Source organism: Botrytis fragariae (genome assembly GCF_013461495.1).
Source record: "Botrytis fragariae strain BVB16 chromosome Unknown tig00000112, whole genome shotgun sequence".
Lineage (NCBI taxonomy): Eukaryota > Fungi > Ascomycota > Leotiomycetes > Helotiales > Sclerotiniaceae > Botrytis > Botrytis fragariae.
Window position 1 is genome coordinate 510,262 of NW_023500997.1, and position 18,843 is coordinate 529,104.

The following is an 18,843-nucleotide window of genomic DNA, read 5'->3' on the forward strand; positions in this document are numbered from 1 at the left end:
AGAATACCACTTCCCTTTGCTTAACCGCAGAATAATATCTCCACTTAATATTAATATCTATCCCATCCTATCATTCAATGCTATTTCCACATCCCATAATCATCCCAACATACAATCCTTACTCCACTCTATGCAAACTCAACATTTTACTTTCCTTTACTTTCCTTCCTGTTCTATTTCATTCATCCTCCTCTCCATCCCATTCCTCCATTATCCACCAAAATCCATCCTCAAAGCAATCGTGGGTTCTCTTCCCCCCTCCTCATCTTCATCCATCTTCCCCCTTCCCCCCTCTCTGCCTTTAACCAGAACTCCCTCCATAAACCCCTTCTGCTCTGCCGTCATTCCACCAACTACTGCTCTAAAAGCTGTTGGATCAGCCGCCGCCATCTCAAGCAATCTTGCATTAGTTTCCTTCCAAACTTTCTCCCCGTCGCCATTCGCGCGTTTCAATAATGTAGGTATGACTACAGACATAGCTACTGCTCTTTGTTTGCCATCAAGTGAAACAACGAAAGCTGTTAGGGCATGCAATGTTAGTGCTCTGGCATTTTCAGGGTCTTCAGCTGCGGTATTTGTGCTGAAGGTAATCAAGAGGGGTAAAAGATAACGCGCAATGGTTTGATCTGCCGCTGTTTTGGGATTTGTGAGAAGGAGACTGCGAATGCAGTTTGCTGCTACTTTTGCGGTCTGTACAATTATATTAGTAAAGTTCACTCGCTGAAAAGAATGTATCTTACCATTCGATCACTCAAGCAATCTACGACTTCATCCAGGAAACGAGTGACAAGTGGCTCACTAGCAGATAGATGATTTGTCCCACTAGTAAGCAACAATGTTGAAGCAAGGAGAGCGTTTTTGACACATGGTAGAGATACTTCTGTCTCTCGCTTTTGGGCGTTCATATATATCGATAAGAATCGTTTGAGGCAACCTTGTAATTGTATGATGCTGGTATTGTGTTTAGGATTTTGTGTTTTATACGATGCGGAGACACTCGTGATGAATCGTTTGAGTATTGGGAGCGATTGAGGGACTACCACGGCTTGGCAACTTCCTGTTCCAAGGATGGTAGCAAATATATGAATGATACAAGCGTGCAGATCTGTTTTAATTATCGATGGAAAAACTTCGGCAGCATCAACCAATGCATTGAGAGACACTCTGACCAAAGAAACAGCTTCATCTGTTAGTGGATGACGAGCTGGTTGCTGTGCTTCAATCAAGTTTGGTAGCAGACCAGCAAGTACCAAAACAATAATTCTAGTCAGTTCAAAAAGCTGTTCGATATCCTCCGAAAGATCCTCACCCTCGGCCACGTCCGCCTTGGTGGCCGATGGATGGGAAATGCACAGACTTCTTGCGATTTGCACAATAACAGTTTGAACATCAAGACCTTCGGTAAGAACGAGTCGGTCTAGTAGATCCATAGTTTCTGAAAATATTGCCTCTCTATATATCGCATGTCCAGACACACTAGGATGCAAGATCTTCTTCAAAGCCTGCAAAATCTCGAGTGTCTGTCCCTTTGATGCCAGGGCCTCACTTCCAGGTTTAGCAACGAGTGCTTCGAACGCAATACCGAATAGAACAAAGAAGAATGCGACTGGTTCGTCTCGGTAGTTGATATCATTCCCTTTCGAATTTCCATTTGTCGAAGGAGCATCAGCTTCCTTGCCATCAAGAGCATTGAACACAAATTCACTATCCTGTTCAATGAGACTAGCGATAGCGTCAACAAGCTTGAGCCATGAATCTTGATAGAATCTCAATAAAGTCTCTCGGTTCAATGCAGAATAAATACTATCTAGACTGCCAGACAAAGATGGGGGACCTAAGCTCATCGAAATATCTGGCTCAAATCTTAAACGTGCAAATTCTCTCAATGAAGCAAGCCATAGTGGAGTCAATGTACCAATGTATGGTTTGAGAACATCCACAAGATACTTTTGTTCTGTGCTGGCTACTTGCAACTCAGCCCAAGCAGAGAAGACCGCCATCTTGACCATGACCTGAGCATTAGAACTGAGGCCCTTCAGATCTCCAATAGATGCAACTTCAGACTCCGTCGAGAAGTTCTCCAGTGCAGTCACCAGGGTTTTGAGAATACGACCCATTCGATCGACATCAGTAACAATACCAGTAGCAATGAAAGCCGCACAAACGTTGACAGCCTCAGACGCTAATTCGGGCGAGGAGTCGGCGGCAAAAGCTGGCGTAAGAGCAGAACTAATCTGAGCTTGGTATTGCTCTAGAAGTGGCGCCTCGGCAAAATCAGGATCTGGTGTATGGCCAAACATCTTCAACACTGCATCGATTATCTTCAAACCCCAGACTCGGAGCTCCACAACATTAGATGTGGAGGCAGAAAATGCCATTCGAATAACATCGGCAACCCTCTTTTGTAAAGCAACTTCCGCGGCTGAACTACCATTAGCTGCTAGATCCTTGCTAACCAATGCAAATATTTCTCCCAAACAGCTCATGGCAAATGTTCGAACCTGCCATCTAAGTGGCTCTTGACCCGCAGCAGGGGCATTCGTATCTTTGGTCATACCGGAAGCAGCTGCGAACCCTGCTACTTCTTCATCCTGCAGATCAGGCATGGCACTAACCTTTGCAGATATTGCTGTGGAATCTTCTGCTTTGGGTCGCGTCATCGATAGGACAGTTTGGCATCTTTGTAGCCATCGTGGAGTTTCTGTCAAACAAGATTGTTGTAACCAATTCCGGATAACGTTCCTGATACCGTCATGTGCGGGGTCTGAATCCAAAGCCAGCCAAAGTTGATCTTCGAAACCAGTCTCAGCCGCCTTTACAACATCCTCCGAATTACGCTTCATAAGATTGTATAGACCGTCAATGGCGATGTCTCTCAGTAAAGAAATATCGGATTTGAGATCTTTCTGGAGAAGGACAACATAATCTACGAATTCCATGTGACCTGGAGCATATAGCGCTAAATGTTCTTGACATTTCAGACTACCAGCCAAGACTAAAATGTTTTCCTCTGCCCCAAACTGTCCTACCATAGTAAGTATCAGGTCTCGAGCTTTGGTCATATCTTGAAGATCAGGGCCAAGAACATTGACCAAAGAATCTATGCAACGTGCAATAACAGCAGTTGTAGATAAGTCCAATTCTAGATTTGAAGTAGCCAGGGAAGAAATTTCCTCGTTATGTGTATCCGAAACATACAATTGGCACAGCATGCCAAGCGTACTCGATACATAACCTGAAAATGTTAAACCAGCTGATTCCGCGACACGTGATAGTGACTCGAGCGCCCAGATATGAACAGTAGGATGTGGATCATTACACAATGACATTAAAATTCCCAATATCGTCTTCAAGTGAAAGCCTGCTGCCATTCCTCCGACTTGAGAATGAATGCACCCAAGTGCCATTGCACAACCAGCTCTAGCGCTCGGCTCACGGTTGCTCACAATGGTATCAATCAGGTGTTTGATTTCCAAGTTGGTATATGTATTACCGGAAATATTACACTGTCGAGCTAGAGACTCATAGCCAATGTTGCGTACATATTGATCTTGGTGTACAACAAATGACCTAAGAATTTCTTGCATGAGCTTCTCCACAGCAGGATTGGTGAGGTCGCCAGGGGGGATGATGTCTCTTTCACAGCCACCTTCAGCGCGGAAAACAAAGCGGTCGCAATATTGACGTTGATAGCGGCTTTGCGTCCAGGGTCTCGTTGGAGTGCACCAGTGGATAAGAACGTAGCGATCTGTTCTAGTATACTCTCCTGGATTTTGGGGGGAGTGATCGGGAAAGCGATTGCGAATAATCTAATAGCGATGTTGACGACTTCTGTAGCGGGCGGATCTGGTAGACTATCTTCTTTTTGGATATCACCCAAATAGAGCGAAATGGAGTCATGCTCAAGGGAGCTACAAATAGGAGATAACAAGACGTTTGATATGTCAATATCTGACCCCGTTTCTTTTATCCAGTCATCTTGAGATCCATTTTCTTGTTCAGAAGCCAGCTTTTGTACATTGAAGCCTCGAACCAGGCCTGTGACCCCAAAGCCAGAATTGTCTCCAACATCCCAGACGGTTTCGAAATTACCTGCTGAGCTCGCAATTGACGTGGATAAGGAACTCGGACTATAATTTTCAGGATCGGCAAAGAATGACACAGCAAGCGTAAGAAGATTCGATTGTAGTAGTGCTTCACTTCCGCCAACTGGACTAAGCGTAACCAGTCTGGCATAACATTGAAGAACGCGACGCTGAACCATCAAATCAAGATCTTGTAATTGCAACGATGGAGTCAATCGTTGGGTGACATCATCCGACAACTTTTTCGATGGGAGACTCTTCAAGAACGCCGAAGTATTTGTAAGCATGGCAGCAATTCGCTTAGAAACGTCTGCAGTCAGGAGGCGGCTGTTAAATTGCAGGAACGCCAAAATAGAGCCAAGAGCACATTCTCTAACGTGAGTGAGAAAGGATGATTCGAGAAAACTCCGTTGAGAAGTATTGTCTTTTGCAAGAGGCTTTGGCAATGCATTCTTCCATAGTAAAAGCAATTGAGATAAATGAATCTTCACAAAATTCGGTCCTAACGACATCAACCCGCCTATAAGGATCCAAGCGACCTGAATTTGAGTGCTTGAGACACGCAATTCCGATTTACTACTAGACTTGAGAAGGTTGGTCGCGAGGGAAAGGACACGACTATTAACATCGACTGAGCCGTAAAGCGGTTGTAAGTTTGCTGTGCTAATCATGGCAGACAGCCCATTGGCATACCCTACACATCGCCTTGGTGAGTTTCGTCCGGTATTCAGCAAGTTCAATTCTCGGTTGACGCTGTTCATACAAATAGTAAGACATGGCAGAAGTTGCTGGGGACAAGCCAGAGTAAACGTTCGTAAACAATATGATGTATATATTTGAACCGTGTAACTTGGATGTTGAAGGACTTGCAATAGTCCATCCCGACATCCTTCGGCAATTACATTCGCGGCTGACCCCAAAGTTTTGATCAACGAGGCCAGTGCGCTTAGAGTGGCAATGAGCGTGTGCTTCGAAGGCTCAGCTCTCTCTTTGATAACTTGGGGGTAGTTTTTCAGAATGTCATTGACTAAGGACTTTGCAGCGTCCAATTGTCCAGATTCGCCAAGTATGGAATGGCCGACAACATCTTCGAGGATGATTTGCACAAATTTACGTGTGCTTAACAAACGATATCTATTACAGGTTATGTTTGCATGGCTTAGAAGTTCCACAGTAAGATGGTCCACAATCTGCATATACATCGTCTCAACCGTTCTTTCGCTCATGCTTTTGAATATACGACTGTAGCAGACAGCTATTCCGGCGCGAGCTCTGTTAGTTGTAGATATTTTGATATACTGATTCGACAATACTTTCAATATCTCTTGCAGTGTAAGAACGAGTATTTGACTTTTCTTGTTACCGGTGGGAGTTCCAGGCCTCGAGGGCATTTCATCGTCGTCAAGCCCCTGTCCAGCTATTACGGATGAACGTTTATTGGTATTCGTCCTTTTGATCTTCTTGATTATTGGTATATCATTATCCCGGGGAGGCTCCTCAGAATGACTCTTCACTAATGCCTCTGCCAAACATTCTGCTGCTGCCTGTCGAACCAATGCGCTGGGCGAATCTATAGTCTTGAAGATCGTCGACTTTAAACTTTCGAACTCGCTTGAATTATCATAGTACTGCGTATTTTTACACAGACTCCTCAAGCATTTACATGCAGCAATCTGTACCAAGGCTGACTTCTCACTCGAAGCATAAGTTCTTGCTTGTTTCCATATGTCCTTTGCGATTGTGTCGTCCATACTTGTCGCAACCATTCCTACAATCTTGCTCGCAGCTTTGAATATCGCCGCTCGTAGACCCGCATTGTTTTGCGCGGACTTCAATAGCTTGAGTATAGCACTGCATGCCAAAGAATGTAACCCAATTGCGCTGTCTCCAGCGGCTGCGAATACATCCCCTAAACAGTAAACAGCTGCATGTTTCGTCCTGAAATCCCCGTCTGTCTTTGTCTTCCCATTACTGATGATTGTAACCAGATCATTAATCGTTTCGAACAGCAATTTCCTATCCCCTTCCCCTAGCACATGTGCGAAACATCGTCCCAAATTATTTCGAATGACTCTCGTAGGAGGAGGAGCTGCGAGATTGAGTATTTGAAAGAGTTCTTTCTTGAGGTAAAGCTGTTGAGCGGTACAGTCGTCTGGTTCCAAGCCTTCCACATGCTTCGTGAGCGTCGAGACAAAATTGAGGAGATATAAGTCTTGTTGTTCTGATGGGAGGGATTGGAGCTTCTTGATGTCTAGCTCGGGGGTGGGCGATGGCTCTAATCTGCCAGGAAGTTCACTTGAGCCATTATGAGAGCTTGGTCGAGCTGTCGATGACATTATTTAATATCCGTTGTATCTGTTGTGTTCAATGTCCGTGTGAAATCTGGACATTTGTGGAGTGGTTCTGGCCTCATTGCTGGCTCCTTTACTTGTACCAATTTACAGAGGTGTTCGCGATGATGATCGAGTTTCAGCCAATCGGAAGCCACAACAATATTTATTTTCAGAGCTCAATTCATAAGTCTCAACTCAATATTAAATTTCATTCTCGGTATGACAAACATGCCAGCATTTTCTAGAGGTCTTAGACCTTTCCTTCGAACCGATTATATCTGTTCGAAATGTCTACAATTTTCCACTACGTCAGCGGTATCTTCAGGTCACAATCGATGGTCGAAAATCAAGCATGACAAGGGTGCTGTGGATGCAAAAAAGACGAAAGCTCGTTCTATCATTGCGCATGATATTGCGCTGGCTGTAAAATGTGTGTTTTCTGGTACGCCATTCATATTGCTAATGATACTAATCTACAATTCAAGTACATGGAGCCGATCCATACATAAACCCAAGACTGGCGACTGTCCTAGCTGCTGCGAAGAAAGGTACATAATGGGGTACATTCCCTTCGACATCGACATGTACATACATATACTTACAATGCCATAGCTGGTTTTCCCAAAGCTTCTATGGAAGCTGCCATAGCCCGTGGACAAGGAAAATCTACAACTGGAGCTGCGCTGCAGAAAGCCACGTTAGAATGTATTATGCCACCACAAGTTGCCATGATAATCGAAGCCGAAACGGACAGCGTTAATCGTACGATGATGGACTTGAGACATCTGGTTAAAACACACGGAGGAACTGTTACACCGACTGCATATCTATTCCAGAAGAAAGGATGCGTTACATTCGAAAAAGACGAGAAAAATCTAGGCGTAGATGATGTAATGGATGAGGCAATCGAAGCAGGAGCAGAGGATTTAGAAGTCGACGATGAGGGAAACATTGTCGTTTGGACGGAACCGAATATGGTAACAGTAGCTGGGGACGCTCTACAGAAGAAATTCGATATTAAAATCGGAAGTTCAGATATCCTATGGGATCCGAATGAAGATACAAATGTGCCAGTCGACGCAGGGGAGGCTACGGATAGACTGATTTCTTTCATTGAGGCTACAAGAGATAACTCCGATGTCCAAGGCATTTATGCGAATGTGGTACAGGGAAATATCGACGATGGAAGATGGGAAGATTTGATCAGTGGATTGGACTGATTGAGAGGGGTATTATATTTGGTTTAAACGCATATAAACGTAGAATGTAAACTAGATGTACAGTAGGAGGGACTTGTACCATAGCAGAAAGCATCCCTCACCCCTCCGCCACAATTTAAGTAATATCGAATAATCTGGCTCCATCCTTTAAAACTCCGAGCAGAATATGCAAGTCCTCTGCCGGTCCTCTACCAGCCATGCGACATACTCCTCATATGTGCTCATAGAACGCCAGCCTCCCTTGTAGCCCATTTTGTACCAATATCGCCCCGTAAAATTCTCGGTCTTCAACTCCCTTCATATGCCACCATCCTATTGTTGCATTTTTCATAGCCGTGTTCTTCTCATTTCCCCTCTTCGTTTGATCCATTGGCACCCCGCACCCTCTGCTCTCTCAAGTACAGTCTCTTCTGTCTTAACCTCTCAAGCTCTGATTTGATCTCGTCCCTCTCAAAAGGTATACGATTAGTCTGATCAACTCTGGGCCAGAAGTCCGGAACTGAAAATCGTTGATCAAGATTTGTGCCATAATAGTACATGATGGCGATTGGGAACATGATATACATGCCGAACTATTGGCTTGTCAGATTGTAATTCATGGAGGGGCATTTCAAGGTGGCAATGAGACTGGCGAAATGGGTCATTGGGATTTGGTATGGTAATGCTTACCTTGAACACTTCGAGATTGGGGCCTCCCATGATTGTAGTATGTGGTCTATTGTTGCGATATAATAAGTTTAATTATGTGGATGTCTTCTCTTGTTCCTACATTAAAATCGAAGCTCGATGTAAATTCCATAAAAAATCATGCGAGTATCGAGACTTCACAATCAACCAATCATATCATGCGAATCTGTGGTTACAAACCATAGTCAATGAGCGCCGGTCAATGAGAATGTCCATTATAGTTTTGATAATTAAATCTTCTTATTTATGATTGACAATCGAAACTTTCAATATCCCTATCGAATTAATTTATAAAGCTCAGTCAAAACACTGTCTCGTACTTTGCCTTTTTGTAGTTGGGTTCTCCTCCAGCTGCAGGTCGTGAGGCTTTCCGAATCTCTGGTCGCATTTTGGAAACCGAGGCAATCGGCTACCCCACAAATGAGCTTAATAGGTTGCTGGGTCCCATTGTTTGAACTATTCGAGATCTATTTGTAACTTTCTTGATATCATTACTGTTGATTGATTGCAACCGTGTTATGCTTTTTTGACAATATCATTCTTCACTTCCAAAATCAAACAAGCACCACGGAAGCATTCAAAATGGCTCAAAACGAACCAGTAACTCTCGAGTACAAGGGTAGAATTGCAGTTATCACTATCGATAATGAGAAGAAGCTTAATGCTTTGACACAAGATGGTTATTATCTCATAGCTAAATTCATGAGAGAAATTGCTACCCATGATGAAGTTTTCGTCACGGTTTTGACAGGAAAGGGTATGTTCTGTAATATCAATTGTGAGAGAGACCTTGCTGACTTAAAATCTTAGGACGGTACTTCTCAGCGTAAAGCTCCTCCACTAATTGATAGTAGCCATATGTTAATCAATACATAGAGGAGCCGATGTATCGATCAGTAGAGAAAAACCTGTTGGAACTGATTTAGCTCGTCATTGGCTGACTAGCTTCGTTGCGAATAACCTCAACATAACCAACGCATTCTATACACACCCAAAAATTCTCGTCACAGCCCTAAATGGTCCAGCAGTCGGTCTCTCAGCTGCTTTAATCGCCTTTTCAGACTTCATATACTGCACACCTCAAACTTTCCTTTTGACCCCTTTCTCTAGTTTGGGGCTCGTTGCAGAAGGAGGAGCTTCGAGAGCTTTCGTCCAACGTTTGGGAATCAGCAAAGCAAATGAAGCCCTTATTATGAGTAAGAGAATCACTGCCGAAGAATTGCTGCAAGTTGGGTTCGTGAACAAGATTTTCGATGTTCAAAAGGGAGAGACCGAGAAGTTCAAAGAGTTGGTATTCGAAGAGATAGATAATCGGTTGGGAACGCATTTGATCGGCGATAGTTTGATTAAGATCAAGGCGTTGATCAGAAAACCGGAGAGAGATTTGCTTGACGCACAGGGTGTAGCGGAGGTTTTTGGTGGACTGGAAAGATTCGCTGCTGGAATACCACAAGAGGAATTTAGAAAGATCGCAAGTGGTGAGAAGAAGCACAAGCTGTGAACATTTGAGACTTAGAGTGTATAGAGAAAGGAATCGTGAGGGTATATGTCTAACCTTCAACATTCATACCAATTGATGTAGGGCTCCAGCCTATTACAAATAATTAGATCCATTTATATCCCAGAAAAATAAGTCCATTCGGAGGACCAGCTCTCTGATCGCGCAACGCCCCAATACAATCGTTCAATATGTAGTCGTGTCGAAGCCTTTTAGTATGTCGTCTTTTGGCGCTCATCTATCGGATGGAGCCGCAGATCCTTCGCCATTCTTTTCCATTGCAGCTTTCTGTCTCTCTTCTTGCTTTTGCCAATGGCCACCTTCCTTGTAGTCCTTAGAAATACCCAAGGCACTCCTGAACTTATTATCTTGCTTGATCTTTGCTTCTGCCAATTCATGGACTTGATGCATCTTTAAACCTTTCCTACTTGGTCCGTTACCTCTTTCCATCTCCTTCAATAGCTTCTTGCGCAATGCCTCTTCCTGAATTTCTATTTCTTCTTCATCGACTCTGTATACATCATTAGCTCCTGGGCGATTGGTAAATGTGTCCAAAAACGTACCCCTCTTCCTCTAATTTGTCGCGCAGCTCAAACACCTTGACCTCGACTTCCCGTTTTCTATCATGCTCAAGGATTCCTTTATCTGGTTGTCGTTGTCTGTGTCTGAGACTGTCGATATCCGTAGGATATGGCTTGCCTTGATCGCGGGGCTTGATGTGCGCAAGATTTCTTTGGACATAACCTGAAGTTCCACTTCCTCTAGGTGTTGTAAGACCGACGTTGGAAGACATGATTGCGAAATGCTCAAGTTGTGATATCAGTTGTTCTTTCCTAGATGATTGCTGGCTGGTGAGAAAGCTGGTGGTGGGTGAAGTGGAGAACAATTGACAAATCCTTGCTATTGCAGGCGGTCTACGACTAGCGTGGCAGAATCCCCAAAAATATTGATTGCCCCTCGATAAGATGGAACATTGATGTGAAGGGATCACTCTGACTCACAACATATACATTCTTCAGATATAATCATTTCTTCTAGGTCTCTATATCAGTCCAAAAATATTCACACAGTCAAGGTTTTATATGAAAAATGCCAGCTCCCAATAGTTCAGAAGCTGGAATCACTGAGGCTGAACCCCTCACCAGACTTCCATTCGAACCTATCACTAAATCGCACATCTTGAACTGCTCATATGACAATTGGCATGCAAAGTATATTTTTGCTCCCATGTGTCCCTTCGAAAATTGCTAACATATATCAAGATATCGATCCTCAACTCTCAAATCTCGAATCATTCCTCTCAGTTCCGAGTTTCTTTCATATCTACGGGAAGATGGCATAGTTCTTCCATCTGAAATTGCTACATTTCCTCCACCAGAAACATACAACAACAATTCAACTAGTGATGGCTGGAATGAAGATACAGATACGGGTCCTGACCCCTCGGAAAAATTCTCGGAGATTCACAAGCAAATACAAGAGACAATCGCAGAACTTGGTGGATCAGTGGTTCCCAAACTCAACTGGTCTGCTCCAAAGGACGCCACATGGATTAGTTTAAAACAGAACAGTATGGAATGCAACACACCAAACGACATTTACCTCCTCCTCAAATCTTCCGACTTCATTACCCACGATCTAGAACACGCTTTCGATGGTTGTGCAGAGGATTCGTCCATTACGAAGGAAAATACACAATATGTTTTGGTATTACGGAAATGGTTTAAAGTTAATCCATCATGCGAGTTTCGATGCTTTGTACGAGATCGAAGAATCATTGGCATATGCCAAAGAGATTTGAACTACTTTGAGTTCTTGTTTTCTCTCATTCCAACTCTAAGAGAAGTTATTCAAGAATACTTTGATAAAACTCTCAAAGATACCTTTCCAGATCGTAACTTCTCATTTGATGTTTACCTACCAGATCCATTTGATAAAGTACGGCTGGTGGATATAAATCCATGGGCTCCTCGGACGGATCCACTTCTGTTCTCGTGGCTAGAACTGCTCACCCTTTCTGTACCTTCGCCATTACTCGGTGTAGCAGATTCATCATCAGTGCCGCCATTGCCTGCTCAAAGTAGTGATGAGGACGAGGGAACTGATGATGTTGAGGAACTTGGATGGATGCCTGAGTTCAGATTAATAAAGAAAGATGACCCAGAAGCATACAGCTTTTCAAGTCCACAATACAGTGCACACAAGATGCCACAAGAAGTGGTGGAAGCCGGTGCAAGCGGGGAGGGTGGTATGAGAGAATTCGCGGATAATTGGCAGAGGATGTTGAACGGTGAGCTAGAAATGATGAGAGCAGGAGAAGATAGTGATGATGATGACGATGACGATAAGACGACAATGTAGAGGCAATTGTTACTTGGAAATGATTACAATATAATCTTTGCCATCAAGATCTGTCATATCTGCTTAATCTGATGGGGCGAGAATCTGAAATTGTTCTTCATGCACCAAGGCGTTTACTTGTGGGGCAAATGTGTAGGATCCAGATTCATCGGGAATTCGGGCTTCCCCACAACGATGATTCAATGGCAAGAATCTTTGGTGGGTCAAAGAGCAATATCTTTGTAATTCAAGATCGATTTGAAATTTTCCATCTTTGATTTTTCTCTTTCATTATGTTATATTGTATTCGCTTTTCCATATTTCTCTTTCCTCTATTTCTTTATTCCCTCGATCTCGAATTAATCATGTCACTCCCAAGCATCAACAAGCAATGGACTACCCAACAATCCGGTCTCCAAAATCTTACTCTAGGGTCATCTACAGTCCCAACACCTGGAGATGGTCAAGTGCTTGTTAAAATCCACACTGTGGCTCTCAATTATCGAGATACTGAAGTGATAATGGGCCTTTACAACCACCACAAAACTACTGGCAACGAGTCCTCGTCTCTGGTTCCCTGTTCCGATATTTCTGGAACAATTGTATCATCCAAATCCTCAAAATGGAAGTCTGGTGATAGAGTACTTGCAATCTTCAATCAGACACATGTTCGTGGTCAAGTGACTGGAAAGGACATGGCTAGTGGATTAGGATTGCCTACCGAAGGTTGTTTGCAAGAGTACCGTGTATTTGATGCCGAGGGTTTGGTCAAAAAGCCAGAATATCTAACCGATGAAGAAGCTTGTACATTACCAATTGCTGGAGTTACAGCTTGGATGGCAATCAATGGCATGAGACCGCTTGGACAACCGGGCGGAAAAGGAGAAACAGTATTAATTCAAGGAACTGGAGGAGTAGCAATCAGCGGATTGCAAATTGCCAAAGCCAGTGGCATGGAAGGTAATTTTGACTTATCATCCCAAAAGTTCAAGCAACTAAAAGTTATCTAGTAATCATAACTTCTTCTTCTGACGCCAAACTCGCTCAAGCCAAAACCCTCGGCGCAGACCACACAATTAATTACCGTACCACACCCATCTGGTCCGAAGAAGTAATGAAGATCACTCATAACGAGGGCGTTTCCAATATTTTTGAAACAGGCGGTGCCTTGACGCTTCGTCAATCATTCGATGCAATTGCTTTTGGTGGACTAATTAATGCTATTGGATATCTCTCCGGGAAAGAAGATGACAACGCAGATCGTACGAATACAAATGTTCTTGCGCTGAGAAGAAACGTTACGTTGAAGGGGATTTTGAACGGACCAAGAGAGAGATTTGAGGAAATGTTGGAGTGGTATGAGGAAAAGAAGATTAGACCGGTGGTTGATAAGGTATTTGGGTTTGAGGAGGCCAAAGAGGGGTTGAAGTATTTGTACAACGGGGGTCATTTTGGAAAGGTGGTTGTGAAGGTTAGCGAGTAGTATTTCAATAACTCTAAATTTTTATGGGAGTACATCTAGTCAATGGTCAATTGGCATCTTAATCGAAAAAGTATTTTCACCCACTTTATCCTTTCGCGATTCTGCTTTCAGCTATTGTTGATTTGAGCCCTGTTTTCCTTGCGGCTGAAGTAATTATATGCAATGCGAGTATCATTGAACTGTTGAAAGTGAACTTAAGACTTGGAAATTTCGTTCTAGAAACTCACACTGAAGAACAAGTCGATTGAGCAATCCCGAATAAATTATTGAAAGAGTATATCTGAGGTTTCGTTTTGGTCATATTTCTTATATTTGAGTTAATGGGTACTTTCAGAATAAATAAATGGAAGAGGCTGTGGATCTCATTCCATTCGAGCTTAGAGATAGGGAAATTTTCTCGTCATATCTCAATGCTTTTGAGTGTTAACTATATCGGTTTTAGATACAAATTTTTCCCGTTCCGTTTTCAATTTAACTCCCAACTCTTTCGTACCCGAATGTAATCTTACATTACACAAACAATTTTATAAAACACCTTCATTTTACAGTGTAGATATAAACACTGCTTTGATCATCGGTCTCTATATATTTCCCATCTTTCTGATATTCCAAAATACTCGCATAACGTCAAATCTTCTATAGTATTGCCTTGAAACCTTTGTTTATCTTAACGACGTTTTCCTCCTTCGGGAGCGGAGCCTGTGCTTTTGTAAGATCCAGATCCGGTGCCTCTTGTATCAGTGTTCTGTGTTTTCTTCACTTTCTTTGGTATATCTGATACGAAAGTACCCGGATCAATCTTTTCTGGCTCGGGATCTTTGCCTTTCGAGTAGTTATATCTCAAGCCATTAATAGCGTCTTCGGTTGTAAGAGTGCTTGAAGATGAGATAAATCCGGCATCATTAAAGTCTCTAATAACGGTTTTCCTATGACAAAAAATCAGTTTCAAGGTTTGTGAATTTAGAGTACGTCACTTACACCCAGTGTCTACAGCCCAGGCCGCTTCGAGCTAACTGATACTCGTTACGTCTTTTCTTTTTGACCAGCTCCAAAACGTGCCCAACTTTTAAACCTCGACCGGTAGCGGTGAGATCGAAGTCTCTTAGCGAACTATTTGTCCTTTGGTACCTGCAATATATCATCTGATATGTGCCCATCGTGGCGTCTGCTGATAGTTTTGTCATGTTAAGGCGGACTGAAGCATTGTTTGACGTGAGAAGGAAGATTGAGGCGTGGTTTCCACTGCGAGTGTCGCCTTCGAAGAACTTGCCTGTGGTATGAACGGTCACACGAATTGTGTGGACATCAAGGTCAAAGTCACGGTCCTCGACATCACGAGTAGCCGAACTTGACTCCCTAGGCTTTGTGCGCGAACTTGAAGGCTTGATACGCCCATGGGAAGACATTTTATGTCAAATTTGGAATTGTTAGTTGTAGTGGTTTGTTGGATGAAGCTTGATATGTGTTCTGTTTGTCTGTTTGTGCTTTTTCTGGAACTACCAGCTTGGAGAGCTTTTATATAAACATTGTTTGCATTGTATTCATGATCAATCGCAAAGGTACTACGTACGATGCTGATAATTATCCAACATTCATCGTACGATCGAATGGACACCAGATGATTGACATGTTACAAAGCCCGACGACGACCTGAATGGTATCCAGATGGATTTGTATAAGGTGGCATTGCCATAATTAGCATTTCAAATCTTGCACCGCGGGGAACCAGAATACTGAAATCGTAAGAGAAAATCACTATTAGGATTCAGTGATAAACGAAGTAGGCCATCAAACAACCAAAATCATGCAAATCATGCAGTCGTCAGATACGAGCAATCAACTTTGATTTGACAACAGGAACACTTAGATCCATTGCAATAATCTCCAGTATCCAAGATTGGATACAATAAACGAAAGAGATCTTCTCTGGCTCAATGCTGTGCTTCGCAATAATTTCAATGTTTAGAATTAGACGTGATGACCGTATAGCCTCTTACGTTTAGTTGTATGCAAGAAAATCCTACCGCTTAGTCGATCATCAAATCCCGCTCAGCCATAGGCTTTTTTCCTCACGTAGAGTTTATTGCTAGTCTTTGGATTCATATGTTCGAGGGAGTGGGAATACTCCAGTTATCTTGGTGATTTTCTTCACGACCGTTATATCTATTGTATTATCACTTGGGCGAGTCGCCCTCGAAGACCGGACTCGAAATTTAGCGAATTTCTTTACCAGAATCAACTCGTATTTGACTACTTTGAAACACAAATCAACTTCGACTTCGTAATTGATCTCTCAATATCATTTCCAAATTTCAAGGGATCGCAGAATGTTTGGTCAGATCGCGTATATTACCCGGCCCTTCAAAAGACCCGCTCTACGTAAGCGAAAGAGATGGTCGGAATTGAATACTTCAATCTCATGAATTATTCAGAATTGCAAGTCAATCTTCAATAAAACCGTATAATTTAAAAGAATAGTACGAAAATTCGGCTTATGTTTTCTTTAATTCTGCAGCCAAAAAAGCTTTCGTTCATTCATCAGAAAGAATTACTTGATTTATCAAGACTTCGTAAAGGTACTCAATTTCGGGCGCTTATCTCCCTTACGTAGAGACTCCGCGACTAGTTGACATATTTCCAGGGCACGGACTTATGCCAGGGCGCTTGGCATTGAAGGCCAGTCTGGTAGTCGAGATTTTGGAATTTATTAATAGACATCCATTTCCGAGGGACTAATATTACAAACACAAACTTCTCATTGTATTTATTGTCTTAAAATTGACAAATCTTCTATCACAGTACAACTATGACAGACTTATCGTGGGATATTCAGACAGTCAGTGAGGAATGGCTGGTTGGACTTTGCGACAGGCTCATAAAGAAGATAAAATGATCGGAGGCTGCTATGGAGGAGATAGGGTAGTCAAGCTATCGGAGAATATAGTAGCCAAGTTTGGAATTGGTGTGATGGCTTCTGAGGCAGAGACTCAAAGATTCGCATGTCAAAACGTCGATTCGAAAATTGTTCATATTCCCCAAGTTTACCGCTACTTCGACTGGAAAGATTTTGGCTACTTGTTCATGGAGTATGTGCCTGGCCTGCAGCTAAACGAGCTCAACCTTGATGAACACACAGATGTTGTTCCCCGGATTGCCAAAATTATCGAGCATCTTGGAACAATTCAGAGCGGGCAAGTCCCAGGTCCTGTGGGTGGGGGTCGGCCACAGGGCTATCTTTGGGGTGATAATGGTGCGGGGACATCCTTTAGCTCTATATCAGATTTAGAAGCTTGGCTTAACAAACGTTTGGAAATACGTGATAAATCTATCGATCTAACTTCACATCCACTTGTTCTGTGTCATATGGATTTATGTCGGCGCAACATGATCCTGAAAGACGACAATACAATAAGTCTCATCGATTGGGGTTCCTCCGGGCTGTATCCTCGACATTTCGAGTTTGCAAGTCTGTACTTCATGATGCCGTATGATGAAAGTTACGAAAAGCCATTAATACAAGCTACAGCTAGTTTGGTGAGCTGGACAGACGACGATAAAGACTTGATTAGTCTCTTGAAACTTGCTCGTGCTGTTACCTTGCGATACTCACTGTAAGCTCAGCAAACTATTGAATGGGGTAAGATAGTTTTGCATCTAACTGTCTGAACAGGGACGACGAAAATAAATATGGTATACCAGAGAGTTTACATTCTTGGTGTTCACCGCCCATGCTGAGCCGATCGCCCAGCCCGTCATGATTATGCCAAAATGAATCGTAAAAACTTCTCAACACCCATCTTGTCATTTGGACAATTCATTCTGCGCTGGCGGTTGATATGAGATGTTCAGGCGGGTATGGTCGAGGTAGTGACCTCCAATCTTCGAAGGTTCATATATAAGAATACATTTTATTTGTTGAGTAGCATTGCAGTTCAATCATGAATAAATTAGAGAGAACTAATGTCATCGCAGCAGCAAACGGTATTTATTCGCTGTTCTTTGAGATGACATGCTGCCTTAATCTTTTGTTTTCGGAGTGAGGTCCCAGTGAGCTCACAAAGGGGGGTCCTTCGGGGATATAGTCAGGTTTATCATTTACGTTGTTCTACCAGTCTGTAAGCCTCCAGGTGGGCATGCGCAAGAAACACAAAGATGATAGTATATTCAGAACCTCATCATTGGAATATTGTATTGGAGGGGCAGCAGTTTTATGCATTGGAAGTACTATTCGGGGCACCGAGAGTTCAAATTGACAGAATTATAAGCTGAATATTGGAGGTATATAATTTATACTAGGTATACATTAAACCACTCGATAGAAACACACACATCCAATTCCCATCACTATCTTGCCACTCAATGCCACATCATTGGTTCCAATGAAAGAATAGTTCTTCCTTAATTCCTCACCGGCTTAATGACCAATTTAACATCTTCTCCAGGCATCGGTGCCATTTTTCCAATTCCTGCCGTAGCTTCATCTATGCGTGAAAACTTTTGATTGGCGTTGTCAGTATCCAAAGTAACATCGTATTGAGAAAAAGGAAGAGCCACTATGGTGTAAACTGATTTTTTGGCAATAAAACGCCCTGGACAGAGTGTATGACCGCCTCCAAAGGGTCGAAAATTTTGACTGCGTGTAAGGCTTTTGTGCCTTTCGCAATTACCTTCCCACTAAACAATGTGGGTGTGATAACTTCGCGTGCAAGTGCTCCTGCTGAGTTGATCCTCAGGACTTCCTTGAAGAAAGCTTCGAGCTGTGGACAGTCTTCTGTAGGGTACTTCAAATCTACCGTTTCTCCATCTGTTCCTATAGATTGAGCTACTTCTGCGCGGATATGGCCAAGTAATTCTGGGCTATGGACAATGTGGGCTATTGCCCAGAATGCAACATTGCACACATTGGCGGTGATACTATAACTTTGTTAGCTGTTTCGAATACCTTTTGATATGATACTTACGCCCATAAATGTAGCATTTGTATTCCTGCAGTTTCGCGATCACTCAAGCCAGCTGCGCGTATTTCTTCCTCCATGGTGGTTACAAAATACAGTGAATCAGACCGGTCTTTCCTAGGCGTCTCAAAGTATTTGCACAATGTGTCAATAAATTCGCTTCTGGCACTAATCATATCTTGTCCCATGAAGTCAGGTAGTTTGTACATAGATTTCCAATTTGTAGCCTCCCATGCCATCAT

General features: G+C 42.9%; 10 protein-coding genes across 10 annotated transcripts; 5 read left to right on the top strand and 5 right to left on the bottom strand.

Annotated features, from left to right (window-relative positions):
* Nucleotides 1-210: 210 nt before the first annotated feature.
* Bfra_007718 (putative heat repeat protein) lies at nucleotides 211-6,421 on the bottom strand (the record flags this gene model as incomplete). Its single annotated transcript, XM_037338089.1, is given in 3 exon segments — nucleotides 211-690; nucleotides 741-3,748; nucleotides 3,763-6,421. 3 exon segments carry the CDS (start codon nucleotides 6,419-6,421, stop codon nucleotides 211-213), a joined length of 6,147 nt encoding a protein of 2,048 aa, XP_037190152.1.
* A 225-nt stretch (nucleotides 6,422-6,646) lies between these two features.
* On the top strand, nucleotides 6,647-7,638 carry Bfra_007719 (putative duf28 domain-containing protein; the record flags this gene model as incomplete). Its single annotated transcript, XM_037338090.1, has 3 exons — nucleotides 6,647-6,848; nucleotides 6,904-6,966; nucleotides 7,031-7,638. 3 exons carry the CDS (start codon nucleotides 6,647-6,649, stop codon nucleotides 7,636-7,638), a joined length of 873 nt encoding a protein of 290 aa, XP_037190153.1.
* Nucleotides 7,639-7,982: 344 nt separating this feature from the next.
* On the bottom strand, nucleotides 7,983-8,337 carry Bfra_007720 (putative protein pet100; the record flags this gene model as incomplete). The annotated part of the gene is made up of 2 exons (XM_037338091.1): nucleotides 7,983-8,210; nucleotides 8,308-8,337. The coding sequence occupies 2 exons, from the start codon at nucleotides 8,335-8,337 to the stop codon at nucleotides 7,983-7,985; spliced, it is 258 nt and encodes an 85-aa protein (XP_037190154.1).
* Nucleotides 8,338-8,907: 570 nt separating this feature from the next.
* Bfra_007721 (putative isomerase protein) lies at nucleotides 8,908-9,826 on the top strand (the record flags this gene model as incomplete). The annotated part of the gene is made up of 3 exons (XM_037338092.1): nucleotides 8,908-9,082; nucleotides 9,136-9,151; nucleotides 9,202-9,826. The coding sequence occupies 3 exons, from the start codon at nucleotides 8,908-8,910 to the stop codon at nucleotides 9,824-9,826; spliced, it is 816 nt and encodes a 271-aa protein (XP_037190155.1).
* Nucleotides 9,827-10,057: 231 nt separating this feature from the next.
* On the bottom strand, nucleotides 10,058-10,616 carry Bfra_007722 (putative pre-mrna-splicing factor cwc21 protein; the record flags this gene model as incomplete). Its single annotated transcript, XM_037338093.1, has 2 exons — nucleotides 10,058-10,334; nucleotides 10,387-10,616. 2 exons carry the CDS (start codon nucleotides 10,614-10,616, stop codon nucleotides 10,058-10,060), a joined length of 507 nt encoding a protein of 168 aa, XP_037190156.1.
* Nucleotides 10,617-10,912: 296 nt separating this feature from the next.
* On the top strand, nucleotides 10,913-12,184 carry Bfra_007723 (putative cell cycle control protein cdc123 protein; the record flags this gene model as incomplete). The annotated part of the gene is made up of 2 exons (XM_037338094.1): nucleotides 10,913-11,034; nucleotides 11,086-12,184. 2 exons carry the CDS (start codon nucleotides 10,913-10,915, stop codon nucleotides 12,182-12,184), a joined length of 1,221 nt encoding a protein of 406 aa, XP_037190157.1.
* A 344-nt stretch (nucleotides 12,185-12,528) lies between these two features.
* Nucleotides 12,529-13,646, top strand: Bfra_007724 (putative alcohol zinc-containing protein; the record flags this gene model as incomplete). The annotated part of the gene is made up of 2 exons (XM_037338095.1): nucleotides 12,529-13,123; nucleotides 13,174-13,646. The coding sequence occupies 2 exons, from the start codon at nucleotides 12,529-12,531 to the stop codon at nucleotides 13,644-13,646; spliced, it is 1,068 nt and encodes a 355-aa protein (XP_037190158.1).
* A 667-nt stretch (nucleotides 13,647-14,313) lies between these two features.
* On the bottom strand, nucleotides 14,314-15,052 carry Bfra_007725 (uncharacterized protein; the record flags this gene model as incomplete). Its single annotated transcript, XM_037338096.1, has 2 exons — nucleotides 14,314-14,572; nucleotides 14,625-15,052. The coding sequence occupies 2 exons, from the start codon at nucleotides 15,050-15,052 to the stop codon at nucleotides 14,314-14,316; spliced, it is 687 nt and encodes a 228-aa protein (XP_037190159.1).
* A 1,483-nt stretch (nucleotides 15,053-16,535) lies between these two features.
* Nucleotides 16,536-17,404, top strand: Bfra_007726 (uncharacterized protein; the record flags this gene model as incomplete). Its single annotated transcript, XM_037338097.1, has 2 exons — nucleotides 16,536-17,257; nucleotides 17,317-17,404. The coding sequence occupies 2 exons, from the start codon at nucleotides 16,536-16,538 to the stop codon at nucleotides 17,402-17,404; spliced, it is 810 nt and encodes a 269-aa protein (XP_037190160.1).
* A 640-nt stretch (nucleotides 17,405-18,044) lies between these two features.
* On the bottom strand, nucleotides 18,045-18,840 carry Bfra_007727 (putative cytochrome p450 protein; the record flags this gene model as incomplete). Its single annotated transcript, XM_037338098.1, has 3 exons — nucleotides 18,045-18,320; nucleotides 18,344-18,560; nucleotides 18,608-18,840. The coding sequence occupies 3 exons, from the start codon at nucleotides 18,838-18,840 to the stop codon at nucleotides 18,045-18,047; spliced, it is 726 nt and encodes a 241-aa protein (XP_037190161.1).
* Between the last annotated feature and the right edge of the window lie 3 nt (nucleotides 18,841-18,843).